Source organism: Trematomus bernacchii, unplaced genomic scaffold (assembly GCF_902827165.1).
Source record: "Trematomus bernacchii unplaced genomic scaffold, fTreBer1.1, whole genome shotgun sequence".
Classification (NCBI taxonomy): domain Eukaryota; kingdom Metazoa; phylum Chordata; class Actinopteri; order Perciformes; family Nototheniidae; genus Trematomus; species Trematomus bernacchii.
In genome coordinates this window covers 1,274,421-1,295,698 of record NW_022987447.1, presented here as the reverse complement: position 1 = coordinate 1,295,698, position 21,278 = coordinate 1,274,421, and the positions used below count along the sequence as shown (strand labels likewise).

General features: G+C 42.0%; 1 protein-coding gene across 1 annotated transcript; it reads right to left on the bottom strand.

The window, feature by feature from the left end:
• Nucleotides 1–9: 9 nt before the first annotated feature.
• pofut1 (protein O-fucosyltransferase 1) lies at nt 10–16,650 on the bottom strand. The gene is made up of 7 exons (XM_034142592.1): nt 16,496–16,650; nt 15,650–15,771; nt 14,657–14,839; nt 12,859–12,971; nt 9,077–9,269; nt 1,418–1,660; nt 10–1,079 (listed from the first exon to the last, which is right to left on the bottom strand). The coding sequence occupies exons 1-7, from the start codon at nt 16,647–16,649 to the stop codon at nt 885–887; spliced, it is 1,203 nt and encodes a 400-aa protein (XP_033998483.1). The 5' UTR covers nt 16,650; the 3' UTR covers nt 10–884.
• Nucleotides 16,651–21,278: the final 4,628 nt, after the last annotated feature.

Below are 21,278 nucleotides of genomic sequence, written 5' to 3'. Positions count from 1 at the left end.
CAGAGGCGGTTTGTACTTAAAAACAAATAGTGTGCATCACTTTAATGGTGGAAAACATTATACAAAACATTCGACTTAAAAATCATTGCATTCACTGCTTTCCCACAGAGGAACACAATTAGCTTGACACACATTCCACAACCGCATTTAATCAATTTAACCTGTGCAAATCTACTTTTTTGTCATCCTAAAACCTCCCTGATATATTTCTTCACATTCAATGAATATCAATACTGTTCAGTTAACGGTCTCCTTTTTCCTTCCTATAATTAGTATGTACAGGAGGATCAGTTACTGTGCTCTCCTTGGAATGGAGGGCAGAGAGGAAAGGAAAGAGCAAGCAGGAAAAGACATGGAGGGGTGGAAAGATGGGGAGAGAGAAAGAGAAGAGGGAAAAATAGAGAGGGAGGGAACATGATCACTGGCACTGCCGTCTTTTCCAGGGTTCACTGAGGTCACCAGAGGTCCTGCGAACATGTCTGGATTGCAAAGCATGGTGGCAGCACAGACTATGGCAGAAGCTAAAGGAAATGCTAGAGGATCTGTTGGTTTTCCTGATCGTAAGGAAAACTAGCTTTGATGTAGGGAACACAGGCTTATGGAAGGAAAATCTTGGGAGGGTGCAAATACTGGATTTTCAAGCAGGTAACAGACAAAAATAGTTTTCCTTGGTGGCAGCTGTGTCCATATCATAGCACTTTTCAGACAGTACTGACATGCTGCATCATACTTTATAAGCCCTTCCTCCTTCTCACATTAAAACCCATTCTAAAACAGGACCAGCCTTCCTGAACCCTCATGTCACATTTAAATATTCTCTGCCTTCCACTTGTTCCCTAACCTCCTCATTACAGTCCTCCAGGATGACCATGTGACCTTTGTTCTCAGAGTTCTTCTTTTTGATTTAATTTCCCAGGCTTGTCCATGCCAAAAAAGGATGATGGGAGGCCGTGGACGTCCCGCTCTCTCTTCACGAAGGCGGAGAAGGAGGAGACACAGTTGCCGATGAAGTGCTCGGCTCGGCCTAAGATGTACAGGTCCATTTGGGCCGAGTCGGGCTGTAGACTCACCACTTTCACCTGGAAAAACACAAATAAACAATTTTTGGACATTCTTAAAATGCTTGGTGTCAAAAACTGTAATATTTCCATTTTAGACAAATGGCGTGGTTTGCATGGAAATCTGGACTCAGACTTAAGGTCTTCTGGGTTAAGGCATGTTGACTGTGTAAAGAATGTGCTAGTTGTGACAACTAGCACAGTCAAAAATAAGCTAGTCCATTACATTTTTGTATTTATCTTTTATTTTATTTCATCCTCCCAGGATAAATTAAGCATTCTGATTGTTATAACATGACAGAAATGAAGCCAGAAGTAATTTATGACACATGTGAATGCATCACAGAGGTTGTACACACCTTGCCCTTGAAGAGCTTTTGGATGTCCCTGCTGTGGGACTCTGAGTCGGTGGCGATGTAGACGGAGCGGGCGGAGGTGTTCTTCACCCACAGCCTGACGGCCCTGCGGATCTCCGTCAGGTCGGGCAGACACATGTTCATGGAGAGAGGCAGCGCTGTCTTGCGGCTGTAGCCCACACACTGAGGAGAGGCCATGAAGTGAGGCCCTGCTTCACCGTTCTTCAGCATCTTGCAGGCGTTTTGCTGTGTAAGGGGGAAAGAACAAAAGGATTAAGATGTGATAGGAGATGGCCGCTTCTTCTTGGCAGAGTTACAGGCCTGGGTTGCAGTCGAATAGTCTATTTCAGCGGTTCCCAACCTTTTTCAACTCAGGGCCCACTTAAGAATCACATTTTCGCGGCCCACATTCAACCATAAACAATACGGAGGCTAAATAAAGTTCTGATTGGTCAATTCAGAACATGTGACACGTTGTAAATCCAGAACAGACAAGGACTGTAATGACCGTTGCTAAGGAGGATCAAGAAAGAGAAAGGAAAAGAGGTTCAAACTAAAAAAATCTTAATAATGAAAATGTTTCCACACAAATCATAATGTTTTGCAAATTATTTGGCGGCAAATATTGAATTTACATTTACACCCTTTAATATTTTATTTGGGCTTTTAGATGAAGACCGCACGCAGTTAATAAATACAACTATTCTTCTGGCTAAAATACATATTTTTAAAAGTCAATCAAGGAGTAATCTTAATTTAAGGTGGTTGAAGAATAGATCAAAAATATATTTATTTTTGAAAAAAATTATTGGCAGAAAAAATCAAAGGCTTATCACACCATGAAATGGGAAATAATTAGCTCTAACGAAGAGTGGGATAAAGGAACAATAAATATGCTTGCCATGTTGTGTTTTTGGTGGTTTTTGGTTGTCAACCTATTTTTGTTTGTGAAATGTTGAAGTGATCCTACCGACTGTATCTTTATTTCTTCTGTTTTTGTTTTGTTGTTGTCTGAGATGGGAATGTCATCTCCTATGTGACCCGCTCTATCGAAATCAGTCGGAAGTCGCAACGGCTCATTTCAAAATAAACATGAATTTGCGTAAAAAATTAGTTTTTCGGTGTTCGGGTGTTTGGTTTGATTTTAAATAAACAAAGTCTTGGCTTTCAGAATATGAAACTTTTATTTCCAAAATCACACAGCTTGTAAAGGGAAGATGACAGCTCTCACTCGCCACTCTGCAGCGCTGCTTCCCCTCCCTCTGACTGAAATAATGAATGTAAGGCGTATAGTAATCATAGCAAGGGCGCCGGAAGCAAGGGGGCCAGGGGGCCATTGGCCCCCCCACTTTACAGCCCTGACCCACATTTTCGCAGCAGCGGATGCCGCGGAACACTGTACACATCCCGTTTCAATAATTCCCCTCTACTCTAAAGTCGCATGTAAAAAGAACGCGATCTGATATAGCTGTGTATATTTTGTTATTTTTGATTGTTATATTAAATCTCATTAGCTACAGGCATTTTTTAAGCTTGTAAAGGGAAGATGACAGCTCTCACTCGCCACTCTGCTCTTCCACAGCGCCGCTTCCCCTCCCTCCGCTGAAATTATGAATGTAAGGCGTATAGTAATCATAGATAACACGGCAGGGTCCGTTACAGTTTGTTTTCATCTGATTTCAAATAATCATATAAGTCTTGGCTTTTAGAATATTAAACTTGTTTCGGCAAATTCAGATGATAAATACAACTTTGAAGCTTGTAACGGCATAATTACAAGCAGAGAACGGAGTAACTTAACGTCACAGCAGGCATAAGAACAGCCGGTGTTTCTCGTGAGTGTTTTCCCCGGGAAACAAACACAATATACACAAACGCAAAAATACACACACACAACCACCCCCCCACCGACCACACACACACACACACACAACCACCCCCCCACCGACCACACACACACACACACACACACACGAGGCCTGTACTACGAAGTTGGTTCAACCTAACCTGGATATGTTTGAGTTAGCCGGTTGGCCTAAGCCAAAACATACGCGCTCTCGCTAAACTGTACTACGACGCTGGTTATCAAGTGGATCGCTCAAGCCAGCCGTGTCCTATCTAGTTAGGTGCGCGTTCACATGAAAGGGGTGGTATTTGGAGCATTCGACCAATCTCAAACACGGACAAGCGTACTGACAGCGCAGCGTCATACTTCCTGAATGAAAAGTGAACTTTAATATTAGTCAAATATGAAGTTAAACTTTAAACATCCATGACTTAAACACTTTACCCAGGATAAAAGCCACATAGCTGCACCTGCAAGGTGAATACAGCTGGTAAAAGAAAAAGTGTTTGAATGCGTATACATTAACAGGTTTATGATATCACTGCCCCGTCCAAGACAGGAGTGGATCTGACTTTAATTAGGAGAATTTGACTCGAGTGTTTCATCAACTTAATGTGTTGCTTAAAATAATACTTCTGCATACAGTATGTGACACTGTGAGTGTTGCACGGCCAGATACAGCTCAGCTGACTCAGATAAGGAAATATATGATACATTATGATGTGATATGATGTGATATGATATGAATGATAATGAGACACATCGACGTCTGCACTCACAGTGCCGCGGACTGTACTTAATGTTACTCTGATCCAGTTACTTATGTCGTGGCAGATATTTAAGTAAGCTTTCTTAACGCTAATATTATAATAGTCAGATTGCTCTGAAGATGGGAGGGGATATTCTATTAATTTTCACGGCCGTCTTTCCTGCAACGGCAGTTTTTCTCTATTTCCTCTATCCTGTAATATGAATTGATCGCTTTAAACTCCGCACACGGAGCTCTGATTGGTCAGCAGGCGGTGCTTTCACTGAGTTGATCTCTTAGCCTGCCACCTAACCTGCTCCGGAGCAGGTTTGCCGCTCAGCATAAGTTACCATGGAAATCTAGCCTGCTAAAAAGAGAACCAGCGTCGTAGGACCGGAAAGCCCGAGATTTCCCTGAATTTAGCCGGCTAAGCGAAAATCCAGCTTCGTAGTACAGGCCTCAGCAATCCAAACGAAAATATTTTCCCTCCGTTACTACTTTAATCATTTGCTCCGCTACTAATCAATCAGATCGATGGATTCCAGAGAAGAGGAAACTTTAAAGGCCTTTTTCTCAAAATGATGACTCGGTGACAGTCATTATATAATGTGACATATTTTGCTTAATATTTGGAGTACAACAACAATCCTGATATCATTAGAAAGCTAGGAATCTCCTCTTTCAAACAGTGTATACAACTCAAAATGTGTCTTCGGGTCAATGCGACTGATTTTGATGGAGCAGATCACTTTGCATTAGGTCAAATAAAGCAGGCAGACATAACAGGAAGAATATGTACATTTTAATCCAATCAAATAGGACATTGTCACACCATTCAAATGTATCCATGTACATTACAACCAATAAAAAAGCTTAGATTTGTTTATTTGTTACGTTGTTCTGTGTGTGTCGTTAACCTAGATAGATAAACTTGCAAACATGTCAGAAGAACCGGCGCATAAGAAAACAAAATACAGTCAAACTAAACTGAAATTCAACAACTTGAATGTCACATCCCTGACATCCACTCCGGAGCCTGGCCCTTCAACCATAGAACCAGCGCAGCCAGATGAACCCAAAAGCAGCAGCTCTGCGGCCGCAGAGACTGTCAAAACCGCCGGCATCTTTGAACCGAAACAGGCTGGTTCCGACTGCTTGGAGGCTTGTTGTCGGGACATTGAGACGGGCAAATAAAAGCTTATTTGGGCAAAGAGAAAGGTACTTCAATGCAGAATGGTACACAAACAGAGAGTGGTTCATTCTTTGCAAAACCACTAAACGAGCCTTCTGTGAAATATGCAGATTTGCTGCTGTCAAACGGCTTGTAACTTTCTCCAAATGTGGAGATGACAGCTTTGTAAATACCGGAGTTAATAACTGGAGCTTTTCACAGAGAGTGTGATCAAAAAAAGTGCGCTTACTTCAGTCAAACACCAGTCAACATTCAGCTTGTCAAACAAGAGCGTATTGAGCAGGAAAAAAGAAGAGATGGAATGATGGAGCAACTGCGCTGTCATGTGTGGGCTGGACCTGTATAGTTTAATTTACAGGAAAGGAGTGAGCAGAGGGTAGAGTTGTCCATTCTTGTTCTGTTTTCTGTGACCATCTTCCTCACCATGCTGAACACCCTCTCAGACTTTCAGTTGCGTGCGCTACTAAAGAGACGCGTTACCATGGAAACCAAATAATGGTGTAGCTGTATTGAAGTCCGAGTGGAAACAGTAACATTTGGAGCGTTATGTTAGAATTAAACAGGTCGTGACTCACAAATCAGATTTAGTCAGAAATCGGGATAAATGCGGGATAAATATGACCCCGGGAGGAAATCGTCAGTCTGAGCGAGAGCACTCCGCTGACTGTAAATAACCGGGCCAGGACACAATATATGCAGTGAGAGCGGAGTGAGGGCACTCCCTTCACTAGCACAATAGTGTATAGCGTGAGCGCTCTGCTAACTGGGGTAACAAAAAACAAGTCAGTTAACAGTATATATGCCGTGAGAGGAGAGCGAGGACACTCTCTTCACTAGCGCCGTAGCGAGTTAGCCTGAGCGAGAGCACTCTGCTAACTGGAGGATGGAACGGGTAATGAACCAATTGTGGGCAGTGAGAGGGGAGCGAGGACACTCTTCACTAGCGCAGTAGCGAGTTAGCTACTTTGAGCGAGAGCACTCAGCTAACTGGAGGATGGAGCAATTATCTATAAGCTTAGGCGCGTTCACACCGCAGTACTTTTCCCACTTTAGTTCCGATATAGTTCCGAAATGTTGCGTTCACACCAAAAAGAGCCGGAACTAAAATGAGTTAATGAGAACCTTTTTACCCCCTTTTCCGTCCCTGCTAGAGAGCAGGGACTTTCGTGGGAGAAAAAGGTTCCTATTTCTGATTGGCTGGGCGGATTGCAAACCACGCCCCGTAAAACTCCTAAAAAGTTTTGTGAAGCCGCCATTTTATTATCCTCGCATTAGCATTACTAGCATTAGCATTAGCCCAGCGCACAAACGCAGAGAGACTAACTTATGGCAACACAAAATAAAACATGGGAGCGGTGGAGATGAGGAGGTGTCGGCGTTCTACTCGGAAGGCTTCAGTAGAAGCTGCTGGGAGTCCCAGCAGCTTCTACTGAAGCCAGCCCCCAACTCCGGGGACTTCCGGCCGGGGACTTCGGGTGGCAGTATACGCCGTGAAGTTGTTTGCGGCCTGCCAGTAAACCCAAAGCAGAAGAAGAAGAAGTGACGTCAGCGGCTTCATGAGAACTAAAGAGTTCTCATGAACTAAGTTCTGATGAACCTTTGTGGGAAAAGTACTGCGGTGTGAAAGCGCCTCTTGAGTATAGATAGCACAAATTAGCTCACAATCAGAAAGAATGGCAGCGATCTCACCGACTGACGTGCAGGAGCGTCCGCTCTTTACCGGTCCGGAGCTCCTGGGAGTCCAAGCGGTGAACACTGCGGTCCCCTCCCTTGGGAGGGGGACAGCTCGTAGCAGCCTTTGGAGGGCGAGCGTTTTGGCCCGCAGCTCCGATCGAGATGATCACAAGGCTAAAGGTAGCGATGAGCTTGAATAATCGACATTTTAATAGGCTAGCTTGGCTTCTACTCATAAAGTAGTAACCTGTACAGCGAGAAGATGAAAAAGGACTGAACTCGTTGACAACACCGGAACTTAACGGTTCACATAATTCACGGTTCGGTATGTACCTCGGTTTGGGGGTCACGGTTCGGTACGGGTTCGGTACAACAAGAAAAAGCAACAAAAAGTCCCAAATGCATAATTCCAGGTTTGTTATTTATTTATTTTGAAGTGTCAGTTTAAAAATAAGGAACTCTAACATTTTGAATAATTAACTTTATTACACAGTTAAAAACAAACCACAAACAGTACCATACACACACTCAGATGGCCATATTATCTATAATGGCTGATGTCAAACAAAAAGGTTCAATAAGCTGTAAAACGAAAAAGAATGTCTTGAAAATATTACAAAATAAATAATAAGATAGTGTTTCAATCACAATCAATAAAAGCCGGGGTCCTCCACTATTGCATAAGGGCGCATAGCCGTTGAAAAACATATGCCAAAAGCTTCCGTTATTTATTTTGGTCTCTCGGCTTGCATGTCTATTGGCTTCTTAAAAACAGCGGGGATAAGCTGTTGAACTGCTGTTGTCTTTTGCCGGGCTCCGGTGATTGCCAAATCTGGGTGAAGCCTTCTGATATGATTTAGCATGTTTGGCGTGTGTTACCATTAGCATACCGCACCGCTGTCGAACAATGTTCCCACACAGCTGATTTAAAAGAAGCAGGTGGGTCTTCTAGCTCCTGTGTGTTATCTGAACTCGCAATACTAACTTTTCTTCTTCTTGTATTTTGTTCGTTTTGTTGTGTTTTCTTCTTCTTCTTCATTTGTTGTTTAAGGGCGGCTGGCAAACAGCTTTTAGGTGCAATACCGCCCCCTGGATTATGTATAGTGTAGTGCAGTGGTTCTCAACTGGTCAGGCCTCGGGACCCACTTTTTACTTGGTCAATACATCGCGACCCAACATTTTGAAGCACTCAAATCTATTCAACAAAAAATCGTGCTGTAATATATACGCTTTTGAGCATACAATATTAATAAAAGTGAAGTACAGTGCATATATCCCTTATATCCCTTCACAGAACTAAAGTATGCTTTTAAAAAAGGTTTAATGAGATGATGGAATCAAAGCTGAACTATATAAATAGGCACACATGCTGAAACCCAACCCAGCAGGGGGGTCTGGGGGATTCTCCCCCAGGAGATTTTTAGAAATACTAACAAACTACGCATTCTGGTACACTCTGAGAAGAAAATCGGGCCTTCAAAATAAAAGTTTGAGTTTTTCCCCCCAAAAAAAAAAAAAAAAAAAAATTCAATTTTATTTTTCAACTTTTTTTTCTTCACTCACACATCCGCGACCCACTCGAAACGGGTCCGCGACCCACTTTTGGGTCGCGACCCACCAGTTGAGAACCACTGGTGTAGTGGATACTGCCCTGAATGACAGACTTTTTTTCCCACTCGTAAAAAAAAGGCGTATTCGTCGTGTGACTGCGTGCACCGAACCGTGACGTCCGAACCGTGATGGTACGGGACGAATACGGATACCGTTACACCCCTACCGGAACTTATGCCTTCCGGGGTCATACGAGGTCACACGTGACATTGTTGACATAAATATTCGACCTGCGCATGCGCGAGACAGAAGATATCCAGTGCTAAGCACTGCCTCTGGCGGTCAGTAAGGATGAAATAGAACACTCATACACGTTGGTTTACATGATCAATACAATTTTAAATTCAAGGAGGACAAGTGTTTTTTGTGAAAGGTTAAATATTTGATACAAGTGCATTTCCTCAATAAAATAAGGCATGCTTATCTTAATGAATAACATTTAGCGAAACATATCTCAGGCTTTGTAGAAAACAAATGATGTTGTTAGTGTTGCTGATTTAATTTCTCAGTGAACCAGAGGAGAGATCATATATATCTGTGAACAACCTTATATGTCCAAACTTAGCTTATGAGTTGTGATAAACATCTCACCCAGTCGCTGCCGATCCTCAGGTGAAGGCTGACGTAGGGCCGGGTCAGCAGGGCAGCGATGAGCTTCTCCCCCTCTTCCACCATGCTGTCTGACCACACCACGTAGCGCTGCAGGCTCACATGCTCCTCCGTCACCGGGAACTGAGCAGGAGCCCCCGGCAGGGCCAGGACCGGGTGCTCCGAGGGGGGGAACCTAGAACACAGCAGAAGGATGAAGAGAAGCTGTTTTTTACTGGGGTAAATGCTGATGTAAAGCGCTTTAAGGGGTCGCAAAGAAAGTAAAGTGATGTAATGTATGAGTAAACTATATACATATAGAGTAAGATAAGATAAAAACAGAATGTAGAATTTGAAATACTGTAATAATGTGTATTGTAATAGTATATAAATAAATATATTCGACTGTAGATGTTCTATACTGTAGACCAGGGGTTCCCAAACTTTTCACCAAAATAACAGTGCCAGAGACTGGCGACCCCTGTCAACGGGGGGGGGGGGGGGGGGGGGGGGGGGTGAATTAATTTAAGTTTTCCGCACTCTCGCGGGAATATCTCCGTGTGACGAAGATAACTTCGTCACTGTGGACTGACGGCTTCAGGCCTTGTATATTGCACATGTGTTTTATTTTGAAAAGTGTTCCCCCTCCCGTTTTTTCTGCTGCTCCTGATTATGTTCACCTGGTGCCCTGTGTTGTCTCCTCCCCCCTCACCTGTGTCTTGTTGGGTTAATTAGTGTGGGTATTTAGGCTCTGTGTTTTCTGTTTGTGGTAGTGTGTGTGAGATCCTTGTGGCTGGTGACTGTGCTCACGGGAACAGCAATATTGAGGCTGTGAATCATGTGTCTGTGATTTAATAAATGCCCACACCGGGTTATATTTGAACTCTCTGCCTCTGCCTCCTTGCTTGGTCGGGCCGCTCAATTCTCGGCTTCACACTCCGCAATGGAGCTTGTTTAAGTTTCACTTTTGATTGCATGATATAGCCCAGCGCAACACCTTCGTCAAACATGTTGCCACTTGTTTGTACCATTTTCAGGCGATTTGTAATCTGTTCTAGAAGAACGATGTGTTTTTTAGGATTTCAAGAAGCATATAAAACAAATGGATGTATTTTATGAACATTTATCCATGCTGAAAGTAGATTTAGATGCGTTAGGAGTGAGATAGAGATTATTATCTAATATATGCATCCAATGAAGCACTGCATGAAGTCTGTTGATGATCAGAGGCTGTTGTTGGGGCTGCATAAACGTTTTTTTATTTTTGTTTTGTAGGCAGACCATGCAGGCCTCAGAGAGTTAAACTTGGGCCTGCGACCATACTTTTACTGTATTTTGTTTTGAAAATCCACAGCGGAGGTTTGTGTCGTACTACATGCGGTAATAAATGTAGTCTACATTTCATAAGAGGTGTAAAACCTGAGAGCATTTTAAATCGCATTTGAACTAAATGCTTATATAATCTGTAGTTGTATTTGTATTGTTGGTTTATTGTGTGAACGAGGCGATGTAGAGAAGGTTAAGCTGTCATTATTAGGCTGTTATGTACTGTTGGAGTGGTAAGCAGGCCTATTGTTTTGGGATATTTGTGGAGTTAGGTGGTCCTTGGTATGAAAAAGTTTGAGAAACACTGCGCTAGTGGATTGTCAACGGGGGAGCCTCGCTGCGGGGAAATTATACAGATGGCTAGTCCGCCCCTGAAAAATGTCTATGCACACGTTATTATTAATAATAATTTAATTTTTATTTTGTAATCATCTCGCGACCCCCACTTTGGGAACCCCTGCTGTAGACTACAGTATGCCATTAAAGGAATAGTTTGGATGTTTGTTAGGGATGTAACGATACCAAAAACTCACGGTACGATAATATCACGATAACAAGTCCACGGTACGGTATTTATCGCGATATTGAAAAATAAAGAAAAAAAATGTTTTAACAACAAATTTGGGGGAAATATTTATTTTTAAATGTATTTATTTTTTACTTGAACATGTTTTCTTTATTAAATAATAAATCGGATTTGTACAGCATTTTAGTAGGATAGTAAGTGTCAAAAACAAAGTGACAGTAACAGACTGGAACAAGAACAGCCAGGCATTTTCTTTGTGCCACTGCATCTCACAAATAAACAAGGAAATTGAATAATCAGACCCCAGAATAAAATAAATCAAGTTTCACTTTAGTTTTTCAAGTAATTCAACTCAAACTCACTAACTCAGCATCATCATCATCAGTATGTCCACATTTCCAGGTAGAAGCTGGGATGTTTGGGCGTTTACAATATCCCCTGCTGTGGAAAAAACTCTCTCGCTTGGTACTGATGTTGCTGGGACAGCAGTGGTTGCGTTAACCGAATATCTTTTTTAACAATGACGGAAAATTCTGAAAGCAGTCTGTCATTTTTACAGATTAGAACAAACTCGGAACAGCGCCAAAGTTTCCCCGCAGCGAGGCTCTGGTGTTTGCCGTGTTATGCATGCCCTCCAAAAGGAAATGATATAGTTTCCAAACCGTACTTTGCCGTACAGATCATTGACATGTCTGGGAGTTTTTGCTTTATGCTATGCGCGCTCCCGCGAGGTGCATGCATATCTCGCTGGGCATGCATAACACGTTTTTTGTCCAGGTTGCTTTGAAGAGAGCTGGGATAACGGCTTTGGCTCCTTGTCAGAAAGGGCTGTCCGACTGTGAGGTAAAGTGTTGAAAATATTCTAAATATAGCATTTTTTTTGGGGTCTTAAATAGATGTAGGCAGCTGACCGGTTTACTGATATTTATATAAATATTTGTATTCAATTTTTTTAAATAGACAATTTACTTTAACTTCTTAAGCTTATATTGAAACATTTTTAATATATATCATATTTTATTTTATTCTATTCTAAAATGTTGCAAAACTGCTGTGATTGGCTGTTTTCGTCTCCAATCATATCTTTGATCTGAGGGGTTATAGGTTGCCATCAGGCTGTTGACGGTCTTATTATACATCTATTGGTTGGTTTTGTGGCACATTTGTAACGCTGTGCTAACTTGAGCGAGTACACAGGCAAACTTGAGCGCACACAGGGTGGAGAGGTTGAGCGAGGGAGAAAGAGAGAGAGAGAGAGAGAGAGAGAGAGAGAGAGGTTGAGCGAGGTTGAGCGAGGGAGAGAGCGTGTGCAGCGGTCTGCTTGCGCACAGAGTAGGAGTTTGTGAGAGGGCTTGAGAGTCAATTTATCTTCAAAATATAATTGATTGCCAGCCTCCCTTGTGTGTTTTTCTTTATGTAACAGTTATTTTAAAGATGCTGTCCCTGGCTGGCTTGCTAGCTCGTTGGTAACGTAACTGATTTCTTCTAAAGTGCCTGCATCTGGCGCTGAGTTGCCATCCTTTTGTGAGCTCTTTTTGTTTGTGAACCACTTCCTGATATCCATTGTTGCAGATAAATATACATGATAATAGCCAAACTAACCTAGCCTGAGTAAACTGACAGGCTGCTGTGCCGTATCTCACTTAAAAAAAAACACACTTAAAAAAAACCCACACTCGACCCGGTCTCGCGCGCAGACTTTCATTGAGAATTTCCTAGCAAAATTAAAAAAATGATATTATACTAATCTTTCAACATAGTTTTATACAAAAATAAATATTAGGACAAAGCCCTACAAATAACAACAATAAACATAATAATAAAAAAATGTAAATGTTTTATTCAGCCCTGATTTCTCCTGGGCGGGCCCAAATCCTGGATGGGCGGGCCCGGCCCCTGGTAATCCTAAACAGGTCTACAGTAGTGTACTCACTTCTTAATCCACTGAAGATGGTGGTGGGCACTGAAGGAAATACCACCGAACAACACAGACTGGTCAAACTCCACACCCAGGTTGTCCCAGAATGGACCAAACGGGTTCCCATCCTGGAAATCAATCAGAACCATTGGCCCACATCAGAGCAAAGACAGTGTAACAGCAACAACATGGTTCTGAGCGTGTTCCCATGAGCCACCAGGGGGCAGCATTTCACCCTCACATCAATACTGACACAGGCTCAGGCTCTGTAGCACCTTCTCTCAAATGAGGCTCATTTTATTCATTCTTTAATTTAACTTGGAAAGACATTGAGGGAGAGACTTAATTTAGAATAAAGTTAAACCAAGAAGCTAAAATACAGATAACAAGTAGATTAACTAAAAAGCACATTTTGACAAATATTTGGAACCATAACAATAAATAAAGCATTTCAACATTCTTCTTATGACCAGCTTTATGGAGATGCTGATTTCATTTTCCAGCAGGACTTGGCCCCTGCCCACACTGCCAAAAGCACCAATACCTGGTTTAATGACCATGGAATTACTGTGCTTGATTGGCCAGCAAACTGGCCTGAGCTGAACCTTAATAGGGTATTGTCAAGGGGAAGACAACACCCTACAACAACGCAGACGAGCTGAAGGCCGCTATCGAAGCACCCTGTGCTCCGTCACACCTCAGCAGAGCCACAGACTGATGCAGTAATTCATGCTAAAGGAGGCCAAACCAAGTACCGAGAGCATAAACAAACTTTTCAGAAGGCCGACATTTCTGTATTAAAAATACGTTTTTTCATTGCTCTTATGTAATATTCAAATTTTCTGAGAAACTGAATTTGGGGTTTTCTTTAGCTGTAAGCCTTAATCATAAAGATTGAAACAAATAAACGCTAGAAATAATTCACTTTGTGTGAAATTCATCTATATGATATATGAGTTTCACCTAGGGATGGGTATCGTTTGAAATGTATCGATTCCGATTCTGATCGATTCCCCGTTTCGATTCCAAAATTGTAAAAGAAAGAGGTCAAACGTTTAGATAACAAAAATATCTTTATTCTTTTAAGCTTTAACTGACATTTTTACAAATAAAAAATATACATGCAATACAAATGTATTGCACAATAGCTGTGCTTTATTTTAACTGAGCTATGCCTGTGGCAAGCTATTAACAGGCATTACACTGTGCCTTGTCTTTTTCTTTTTTAGTGTAGTGGAGCCTCACTTTAGAGCGTTTACCGCGACCCATCTGTGGTGTTATGAAGTGACTGAGCTCGTGAACTGTCTACGGGAGGGCGGGGGGAGCCTCGCTGCGGGGCAACTGTGGACCTCTGTCGCCGCAACTTACATGATGCCGTTTTAAAAAATTAAGGGCGAGCCGGCCGTCAACGGCCCGCTGACGACCGGCCGTTCTGTGATTCTCCAGAACACACAGATGGCCAGTCCGCCCTTACCTTGGCTGTATTCCACCGGGTCACCGCAGCGCAGAGGGACCCGCGGCGCAGACGGACCCGCGGCGCAGACGGACCCGGTGGAATACAGGGTCTACCGCGTTTAGGAACCGTTAAGCAGAACCAAAATTGTGTATTTTGTATGGGTACCCGGCATTTTCTTATCGGTTCTCATCTGGAACCGAGTTTCGGTTCCCAACCCTAGTTTCACCTTTTAAATAGAATTACTGAAATTAATGAACTTTTCCACATCATTCTAATTTATTGAGATACACCTGTAATCAGAGAAATATACTTCTCCTTAGATACCTGACACTGGTGGATCACACTGACTCGTCTCACCTTCATGGGGCAGGATTTCTTGTCTGCACTCCTCTGGGCAGCAGTCTCAAAGCAGTAGGCTTTTCTCTGTCCGGAGGGCCAGTGTTTGGGGGCCAGCTTCTCCATGAAGGCCTCCAGACTGAGCACACGGTGGTAGGCCGACAGGGCCTCCAGCTGGAAGAACTCACTGTAGGGAACATGGACCTGGAGAGAACACAACGGAATGAAGCAGCATTTATTCAGCTATAAATAATAAGGCGGTCATATTCCAATGCTTTGTTATTGTCAAAATGGTAAGACCAGAGCGAACAGTCTCCATTCAATTTGGCATTAATTCATGAAAAGTAGCCATGTGTCATTTTATATACAATTGAGAAGCCAAAACATTAAGAAGCATCGATAAATTGGTGACAGGTAATACTGGGTCCAGTAAGGATTCCCATCCCTTTATATATTTTCAGTGTACAGTTAAGTGTGCAACACCTTACTGTATAGCTTTAAACTATATCTACTTGAAATGCCCACTTATGTAGGACATAATACATTACGGGACACTATCATGACTGTATATCCAATACATCAGAATCAGAATTCTTTATTTGTCCCACAGAGGGGACATTTACATATTTACAGCAAAAATATAGATAGAGACAAAAAATAAAACACTATAAGATGAAAGGCATTCACATAATATTTAATTTTTACAATTTAAAGAAGCACACATTCAGGTAGGTAAGTAAGTAACAACAGCAGTATTCATGAAATAAGTCAATTGTAGCATGAAGAAAGTATTGTAATAGCAGCTAGATAACAATAGTAAAATGACATATTGCACATAGCTAAATACAGATTCTAAATCAGACACCCAGTTGATCCTATCTGTGTCCTCATGTTATGTTTTTATTATGATTATTATGAATTGGCTGCTTAAACACTCAGATGTCCCTTTGGAAGCTCTCTCTCTGATAAATGCTGTGTGTCTGTCAGTGTGTGCTGCTCTCTGCCTGTACTCACATTGGTGTACGGGGGGGTGTGGTGGCGGTACACTATCCAGGGAGGGACTGCCAGGGTTCGGTTCAACATCTTGGCAAAGGCCAGAGATCCCAGGAAGTGATCTGCCTGGTTTCCAAAGCGACCTAAACAATAACAGTGGGCACTTTATGCTCTCAGCATCAACAGTAAACGTTATACCTCTTCTTCCAGAAAGTGGACACCTGACTGACTGGAGGGGACGTTGTGCTTCTATTATTACTCTCAGTATTACACACTGCTTGTCCTAAGCTCCACTCAGTAGGCTTTTCCAAAATGTGCGATTTACCAAATTGTTCAAAAAAAATTAAAAATTCATGGACTAACTTTAGACAACCATATAGATAATTTTTTTGTCAATAATATTGTTATTCTGTGTAGATTTTAAATTCATAAATCCACATTTATAAAAGCAAACCCTACATTTGACAATGAGTTTTGTCAATTTTCGTTATGTTTATTCTTGTCTTCTGTATGCACCTGTGCCTTCTGGATTGTATTATTTGAAGACTCTGAAAGCTATGTTGTTGGTACTTATTAAAAAAAGAAATAAACTCCACTCAGTTAGCTGCTAACTTTCTTACACCACAGATTAGAATGACATCTAAATATATGCTTCTTTTGTTATTCTGATATAGAAACATTAGAAAATCTTTGCTTTTCTTGCACTGTATTTCACCCCAGGTCGTGCGACATGTTTCTGCATCATGAGCCTCCACAGACCTCCACTGTAAACTATAGGACGTCTTAAGTCTGGGCTTCGCTAGCTCTACTGTTTTCATGCAACATGAATTTAAAATATAAAAGTATCAGCTACAAAAAGTGAGTTACCCATGCACGGGCAGTACAACACGTAGCCATTCTCATCCCAATTCAATTCTTCGGCAAAAGTCCGACACGTTTGGAGAAGAAATGCTAAAAATAGAGACGTTAGTGTAAGAGAATTGCAAGTCTGCTGATTGACCGCCATTATTGTGCATGACATATCCCAGAATGCACTGGCTGTCAGGACTTCTTTCTTCTTCTGCCGCTTTAGTGAAGATTTCAATTGCACAACACGTTTACCGCCACCTAGTGTTCTGGAGGGGGTGGAGCACAAAGAATATACACAGAACCGCTGGGATAATGGGTGCACAGATATACAAAACAATAGGTTTCTTTTCAAAATATTTTCTTTTCAAAATATTTAATACATTTTCTTGTTCAACACAAAATTCCCACAGATGGGCCGAAGTATACAACAATAGGTTTAAATGGATAATGGTTAAAAAAAATGAAATAAACACAACAATAGCAACAATATAGATATTATTCAACAGTTATAAGATAAAGATATAAACTATTACTCCTCGGATTCCTTTTTAGCATTAAAAAAATGTTGTTTGATTGTACATATATATGTTTAACATTTTAAAAAGCATAAAGAATTTAAGAGAAAGTTAGAACATTGCACAAGAGAGGTAAGAAGCCAACAAATTGCTAATGAAGAAACCTCCCCTATTATGCAGCGATAACGAAACGAAAATGATGACAAGATTGCATAATGCTAGTTTCAAGATCAATCAGTGTTATAAAAATGATATAATTGTACAATTGATATAGAAGGTTATGTTTTCAAGTTGAGATACACTACCATAAAAACAGTTAATTTAATATCATATGTCAGGTGAAAACAAAATAACATTAAAAAATAAGTTTCACAAGCTGTACAACAAATATGTAAGAATCAACTCAATTTAAAGAGTGTGGTATGTGTAAGGTAGGAAATAAACCGTTGGTAAAATGATAAATATTAGAAAAAGTATCTATTATTATTCCCCAGGATTATGACTTATTCAGCTTGTTGTAGAGCATTGTGTTGCTCTCCACTCCCTCTTTACAACTGTTACAGTGTTTTCTTTCAGTTCATATTTGTATATCATTGAACATGAGTCATGAGGAATAAAGCATTATTGGGTTGGTTTTTTGTAATAGCACTTTAAAGGCCCTGACACACCAGGCCGAAATCGGCCGTTTTCGTTAGTCGGACGACGAAGCGTGCCCTGTCGCCCAAACTCAATTTAGTGTGTCCCACACCGTCGGCCGTGACACGCCTTATTTGGCCTTTCATGGCCGACTCAACATGTTGAATCAGCCGTGCGTCGGCCACAGGCAGTCGGACAAAGAAATCACTCTGATTGGCTGTTCAGCTAGCGAATCAGTGCATGAGAAGCGAAACGGTTGCTTGAGAATGTCTTCCACAAGCAACACTCCAATGGCTGATAGCTCCAGTACCGCACGAAACATGTTTTCGATGGACGAGAGTGAAAATGGAACGCACACGCTATTTGTTGTTTGTTTATATCGCGCAGTCTGTTCTTCTTCTCTGTCTTCCGGTTGTTGCCTCTTATGAATGACGAATACACACTACCGCCGCCTGCTGGTAAGGAGAGTTATTGCCACTCACGCATGCGCAGTTCGTACGTGCTCGGCTGAAGTCTTTGCGGTGTGTTCCAGTGCGACACATGGCCAAGACGCAGGAGAACACGGCGACGCAACAGTCGGCATCGGCGAGTTCTCTGGTGACTGCTTGGTGTGTCAGGGCCTTTACACTCCAAAACTAAATTGTGTGGGTGTGGTTTTATTTGATTTGATTTACAACATATGATGATCAGACTGAATTTTAGATCACTTTATTCATTTAGCCAGACGTTCTGTTTATTGTGTTCATGTTATTACTAACATGTTGTTGATCTCATCCACTGAACACATTTTAGAAAGGCTTTAATGAAAGCAAAATTAACCACATCTATCAACAAAAACCACGAGTTCCATCTCCAAACTATCAACGCTTTCACTTCCTCTGCTGTGAATGCCAACATCATGTTCTGCTCACGTCCCTTCTCCGTTGGGGGTCCCGCCGACTCACGTCCCTTCTCCGTTGGTGGTCCCGCCGACTCAAGTCCCTTCTCCGTAGGGGTCGACTCAGGTCCCACCGTCACCAGCCAACCACCTGTTCTGCCGGGGGTCCCGGCTGCCACCGTTTCCTGTTCCTGTCCCGCCGGTGGTCCCCCCGGAAGTGAAGGGGCTTGAGTCGGCAGGACCCCCGATGGAGAAGGGGCTGGAGTCCGGACCCCCGAAGGAACAGTAAATGGGACCGCCGACAGATCAGGAACTGGGGTCGGCAAGACCTCCAACAGGACAGGAGCCGGCAGGACCTCCGACAGGACACGGGGGGGTTGGAGTTCCATCTCCGCAAGATGAGGCCCGCCACCGTTTCTTGTTCCTGTCCTGCCGGTGGTCCCGCCGGCTCCTGTCCCGCTGGTGGTCCCGCTGGCTACGAATCCTGCCAGTCCTCCGGAGCTGTCCCGCCGTTGTCATGCCCGTCCTTGTACCCGGCCCCCAGAGTTTCCCCGCCACGGCCTTTGCCGCCTTCATGCCCGATGTCCGGATGCTACCAGTTTATGGATTTAAAGGGGACCTATCATGCAAAATGCACTTTTGGATGTCTTTTATACATAAATATGTGTCCCCGGTGTGTCGGGGAACTCACGCAGCGTCAGAAAATAAAACCCTTTCTCTTTTCCTCTGTACCCACATCTTTTTAAAACGGGGGTACAACGAGCGGATACAGATTTGCTGCCGATATTACGTAATTTCGGATGGTGGACCCACAGAGAGTTGCTACCAGAAACAATGCCTGACGTGTTTTGGACGTAATATGGTCTTTGTTTACATTAGCAAGCCTAGCTAACACTCAGAACTAACCTGTACTGGAGAGCACATGTGTTTAAAAAGCAGGAAATAAAAAAAGGAACTCACCTTGTGGTAAACCCGCAAGAGAAAAATAATTTGAGCTCCATACTGTTTCAGAAATAATCCTTGATGTGGTTTAGAACAGGATGGCGTTTTATCACAGCAGAATTTAACTTTATCTCCGGTAGAATTCTGATCAGGCATTAGCTCCGCCTCCTCTTTTTCTTTTTCAAGCTAAGGACCCAAAATCCGTTTTTCTCTAAACAGGGCTGTAATAGAGGGGTATGAGGGATGTCTAAAATGCATGATGTTTGTATTTTGAGAAAAACACATCATAGACATGTTTTTATTTATTTTTATATATCTGAGACCCATAATATATGCCTAAAAATAGCATGATAGGTACACTTTAAGGTTTTTTCATTGCCATCGGCTTTTGTTAAATAAAGCTTGCTTTTTGTTATACTTTGTACCCCTTCTCCTCATTCTGCGTTTGGGTCCTGATGACCTCCAACCCTGACAGAGCCAAGTTAAACTTGACACAGCTCGTGCAAAATGAGGATGTGAGAACAAACGTAATTTCCCCCCGACATAAGGTGTTCATTTATTTCCTGCAGCGGACAGAAGAAAAACGGCACCTTATATTTCCAGTTATTACCGTTCCTGACAATTTAAACATCTGAAAGCATTTAATTAATGCGTTGAAATGCATTGTATATACATTAAAGGGGACCTATCATGCAAAATGCACTTTTTGATGTCTTTTATACATAAATATGTGTCCCCGGTGTGTCAGGGAACTCACGCAGCGTCAGAAAATAAATCCCTCTCTCTTTTCCTCCGTACCCAAATCTCTAAAAACGGGGATACAACGGAGCTGATCCAGATTTGCGGCCGATATGACGTAATATCGGCGGCGGACCCACAGCACTATCAGAAACGTTGCTATCAGAAACAATGCCTGACTGTTTTGGACATAATATGGTCGGTGTTTAGATTAGCATCGGTAATACTCAGAGCTAACCTGTACTGGAGAGCAGTGGCGGCGCTAGGGGGTGGCTACTTGGGCTCAAGCCCCGGATGTTTTCTGAAAAGCCCCAGATGTTTCGAGAAGGGTCCAGCTGCAGCCGCAGCCGGTGGAGGTTGAACCTGTAGGAAGTTGTAGGAAGTTGTACTTCCAAATATGGTCAGAAGAGAGCGCGCCCAACACGTGAGACGCTGACGCAAGGATATTTAATCAGACATGGAGGTTTACAGAAAACAGACAACAGACAATATGGCGCACCGAGTACAGGTAATTAACGTCTTGTGGATTTAGATATAATTACATACTATTTAGGTTCTTGGCTGTTTGTCGATTTGGCTGTTTAGCGCAGTATAATTGTGTTTATTTTGCTAATTTGTATTTTAAATATTCAAGTTAAAGGAATGGAATACATAAATAATATATATGTGTATGCTAACTGAGCGAGCATGTCCTATTAGCATACATGCTAACTGGATGAGCATGTCAAGCTAAGAGCTAAGATATACATCTTAGCTAAGATATATGTATGTATATGTAGCTAAGATACATATATCTTAGCTAAGATATACATATATCTTAGCTAAGATATATGTATATCTTAGCTTGACAGATGGAACAACGCATGTACTCTAATTTTTACAAGAATCTGATTTTGTGTAAGTTTAAAATATTCATTGAAGGAGTCTTTCACATTTAAATGTTTATTTATTTAAAACATTTATTAGTTGCTATACTGTAGACATGTAGGCCTACATATGTATAATTATATTATTATTTTAAGTGTGGTTTAAAGTAAACTTATATAAAGTTATTTGGTTGAGCCAAGTAACCCAGGTGGATGCAATCAGGTAA

What these genes read in the sequence shown, in the direction of transcription:
- pofut1 (XM_034142592.1), bottom strand. Translation starts at nt 16,649, where the DNA reads ATGTCATGCACAATAATGGCGGTCAATCAGCAGACTTGCAATTCTCTT. An exon ending in TGAGGATCGGCAGCGACTGG is followed by an intron (nt 1,661 to 9,076) that starts GTGAGATGTTTA and finishes CCCCTTACACAG; the next exon opens with CAAAACGCCTGCAAGATGCT. An exon ending in AAAAGCTCTTCAAGGGCAAG is followed by an intron (nt 1,080 to 1,417) that starts GTGTGTACAACC and finishes GTGTTTTTCCAG; the next exon opens with GTGAAAGTGGTGAGTCTACA.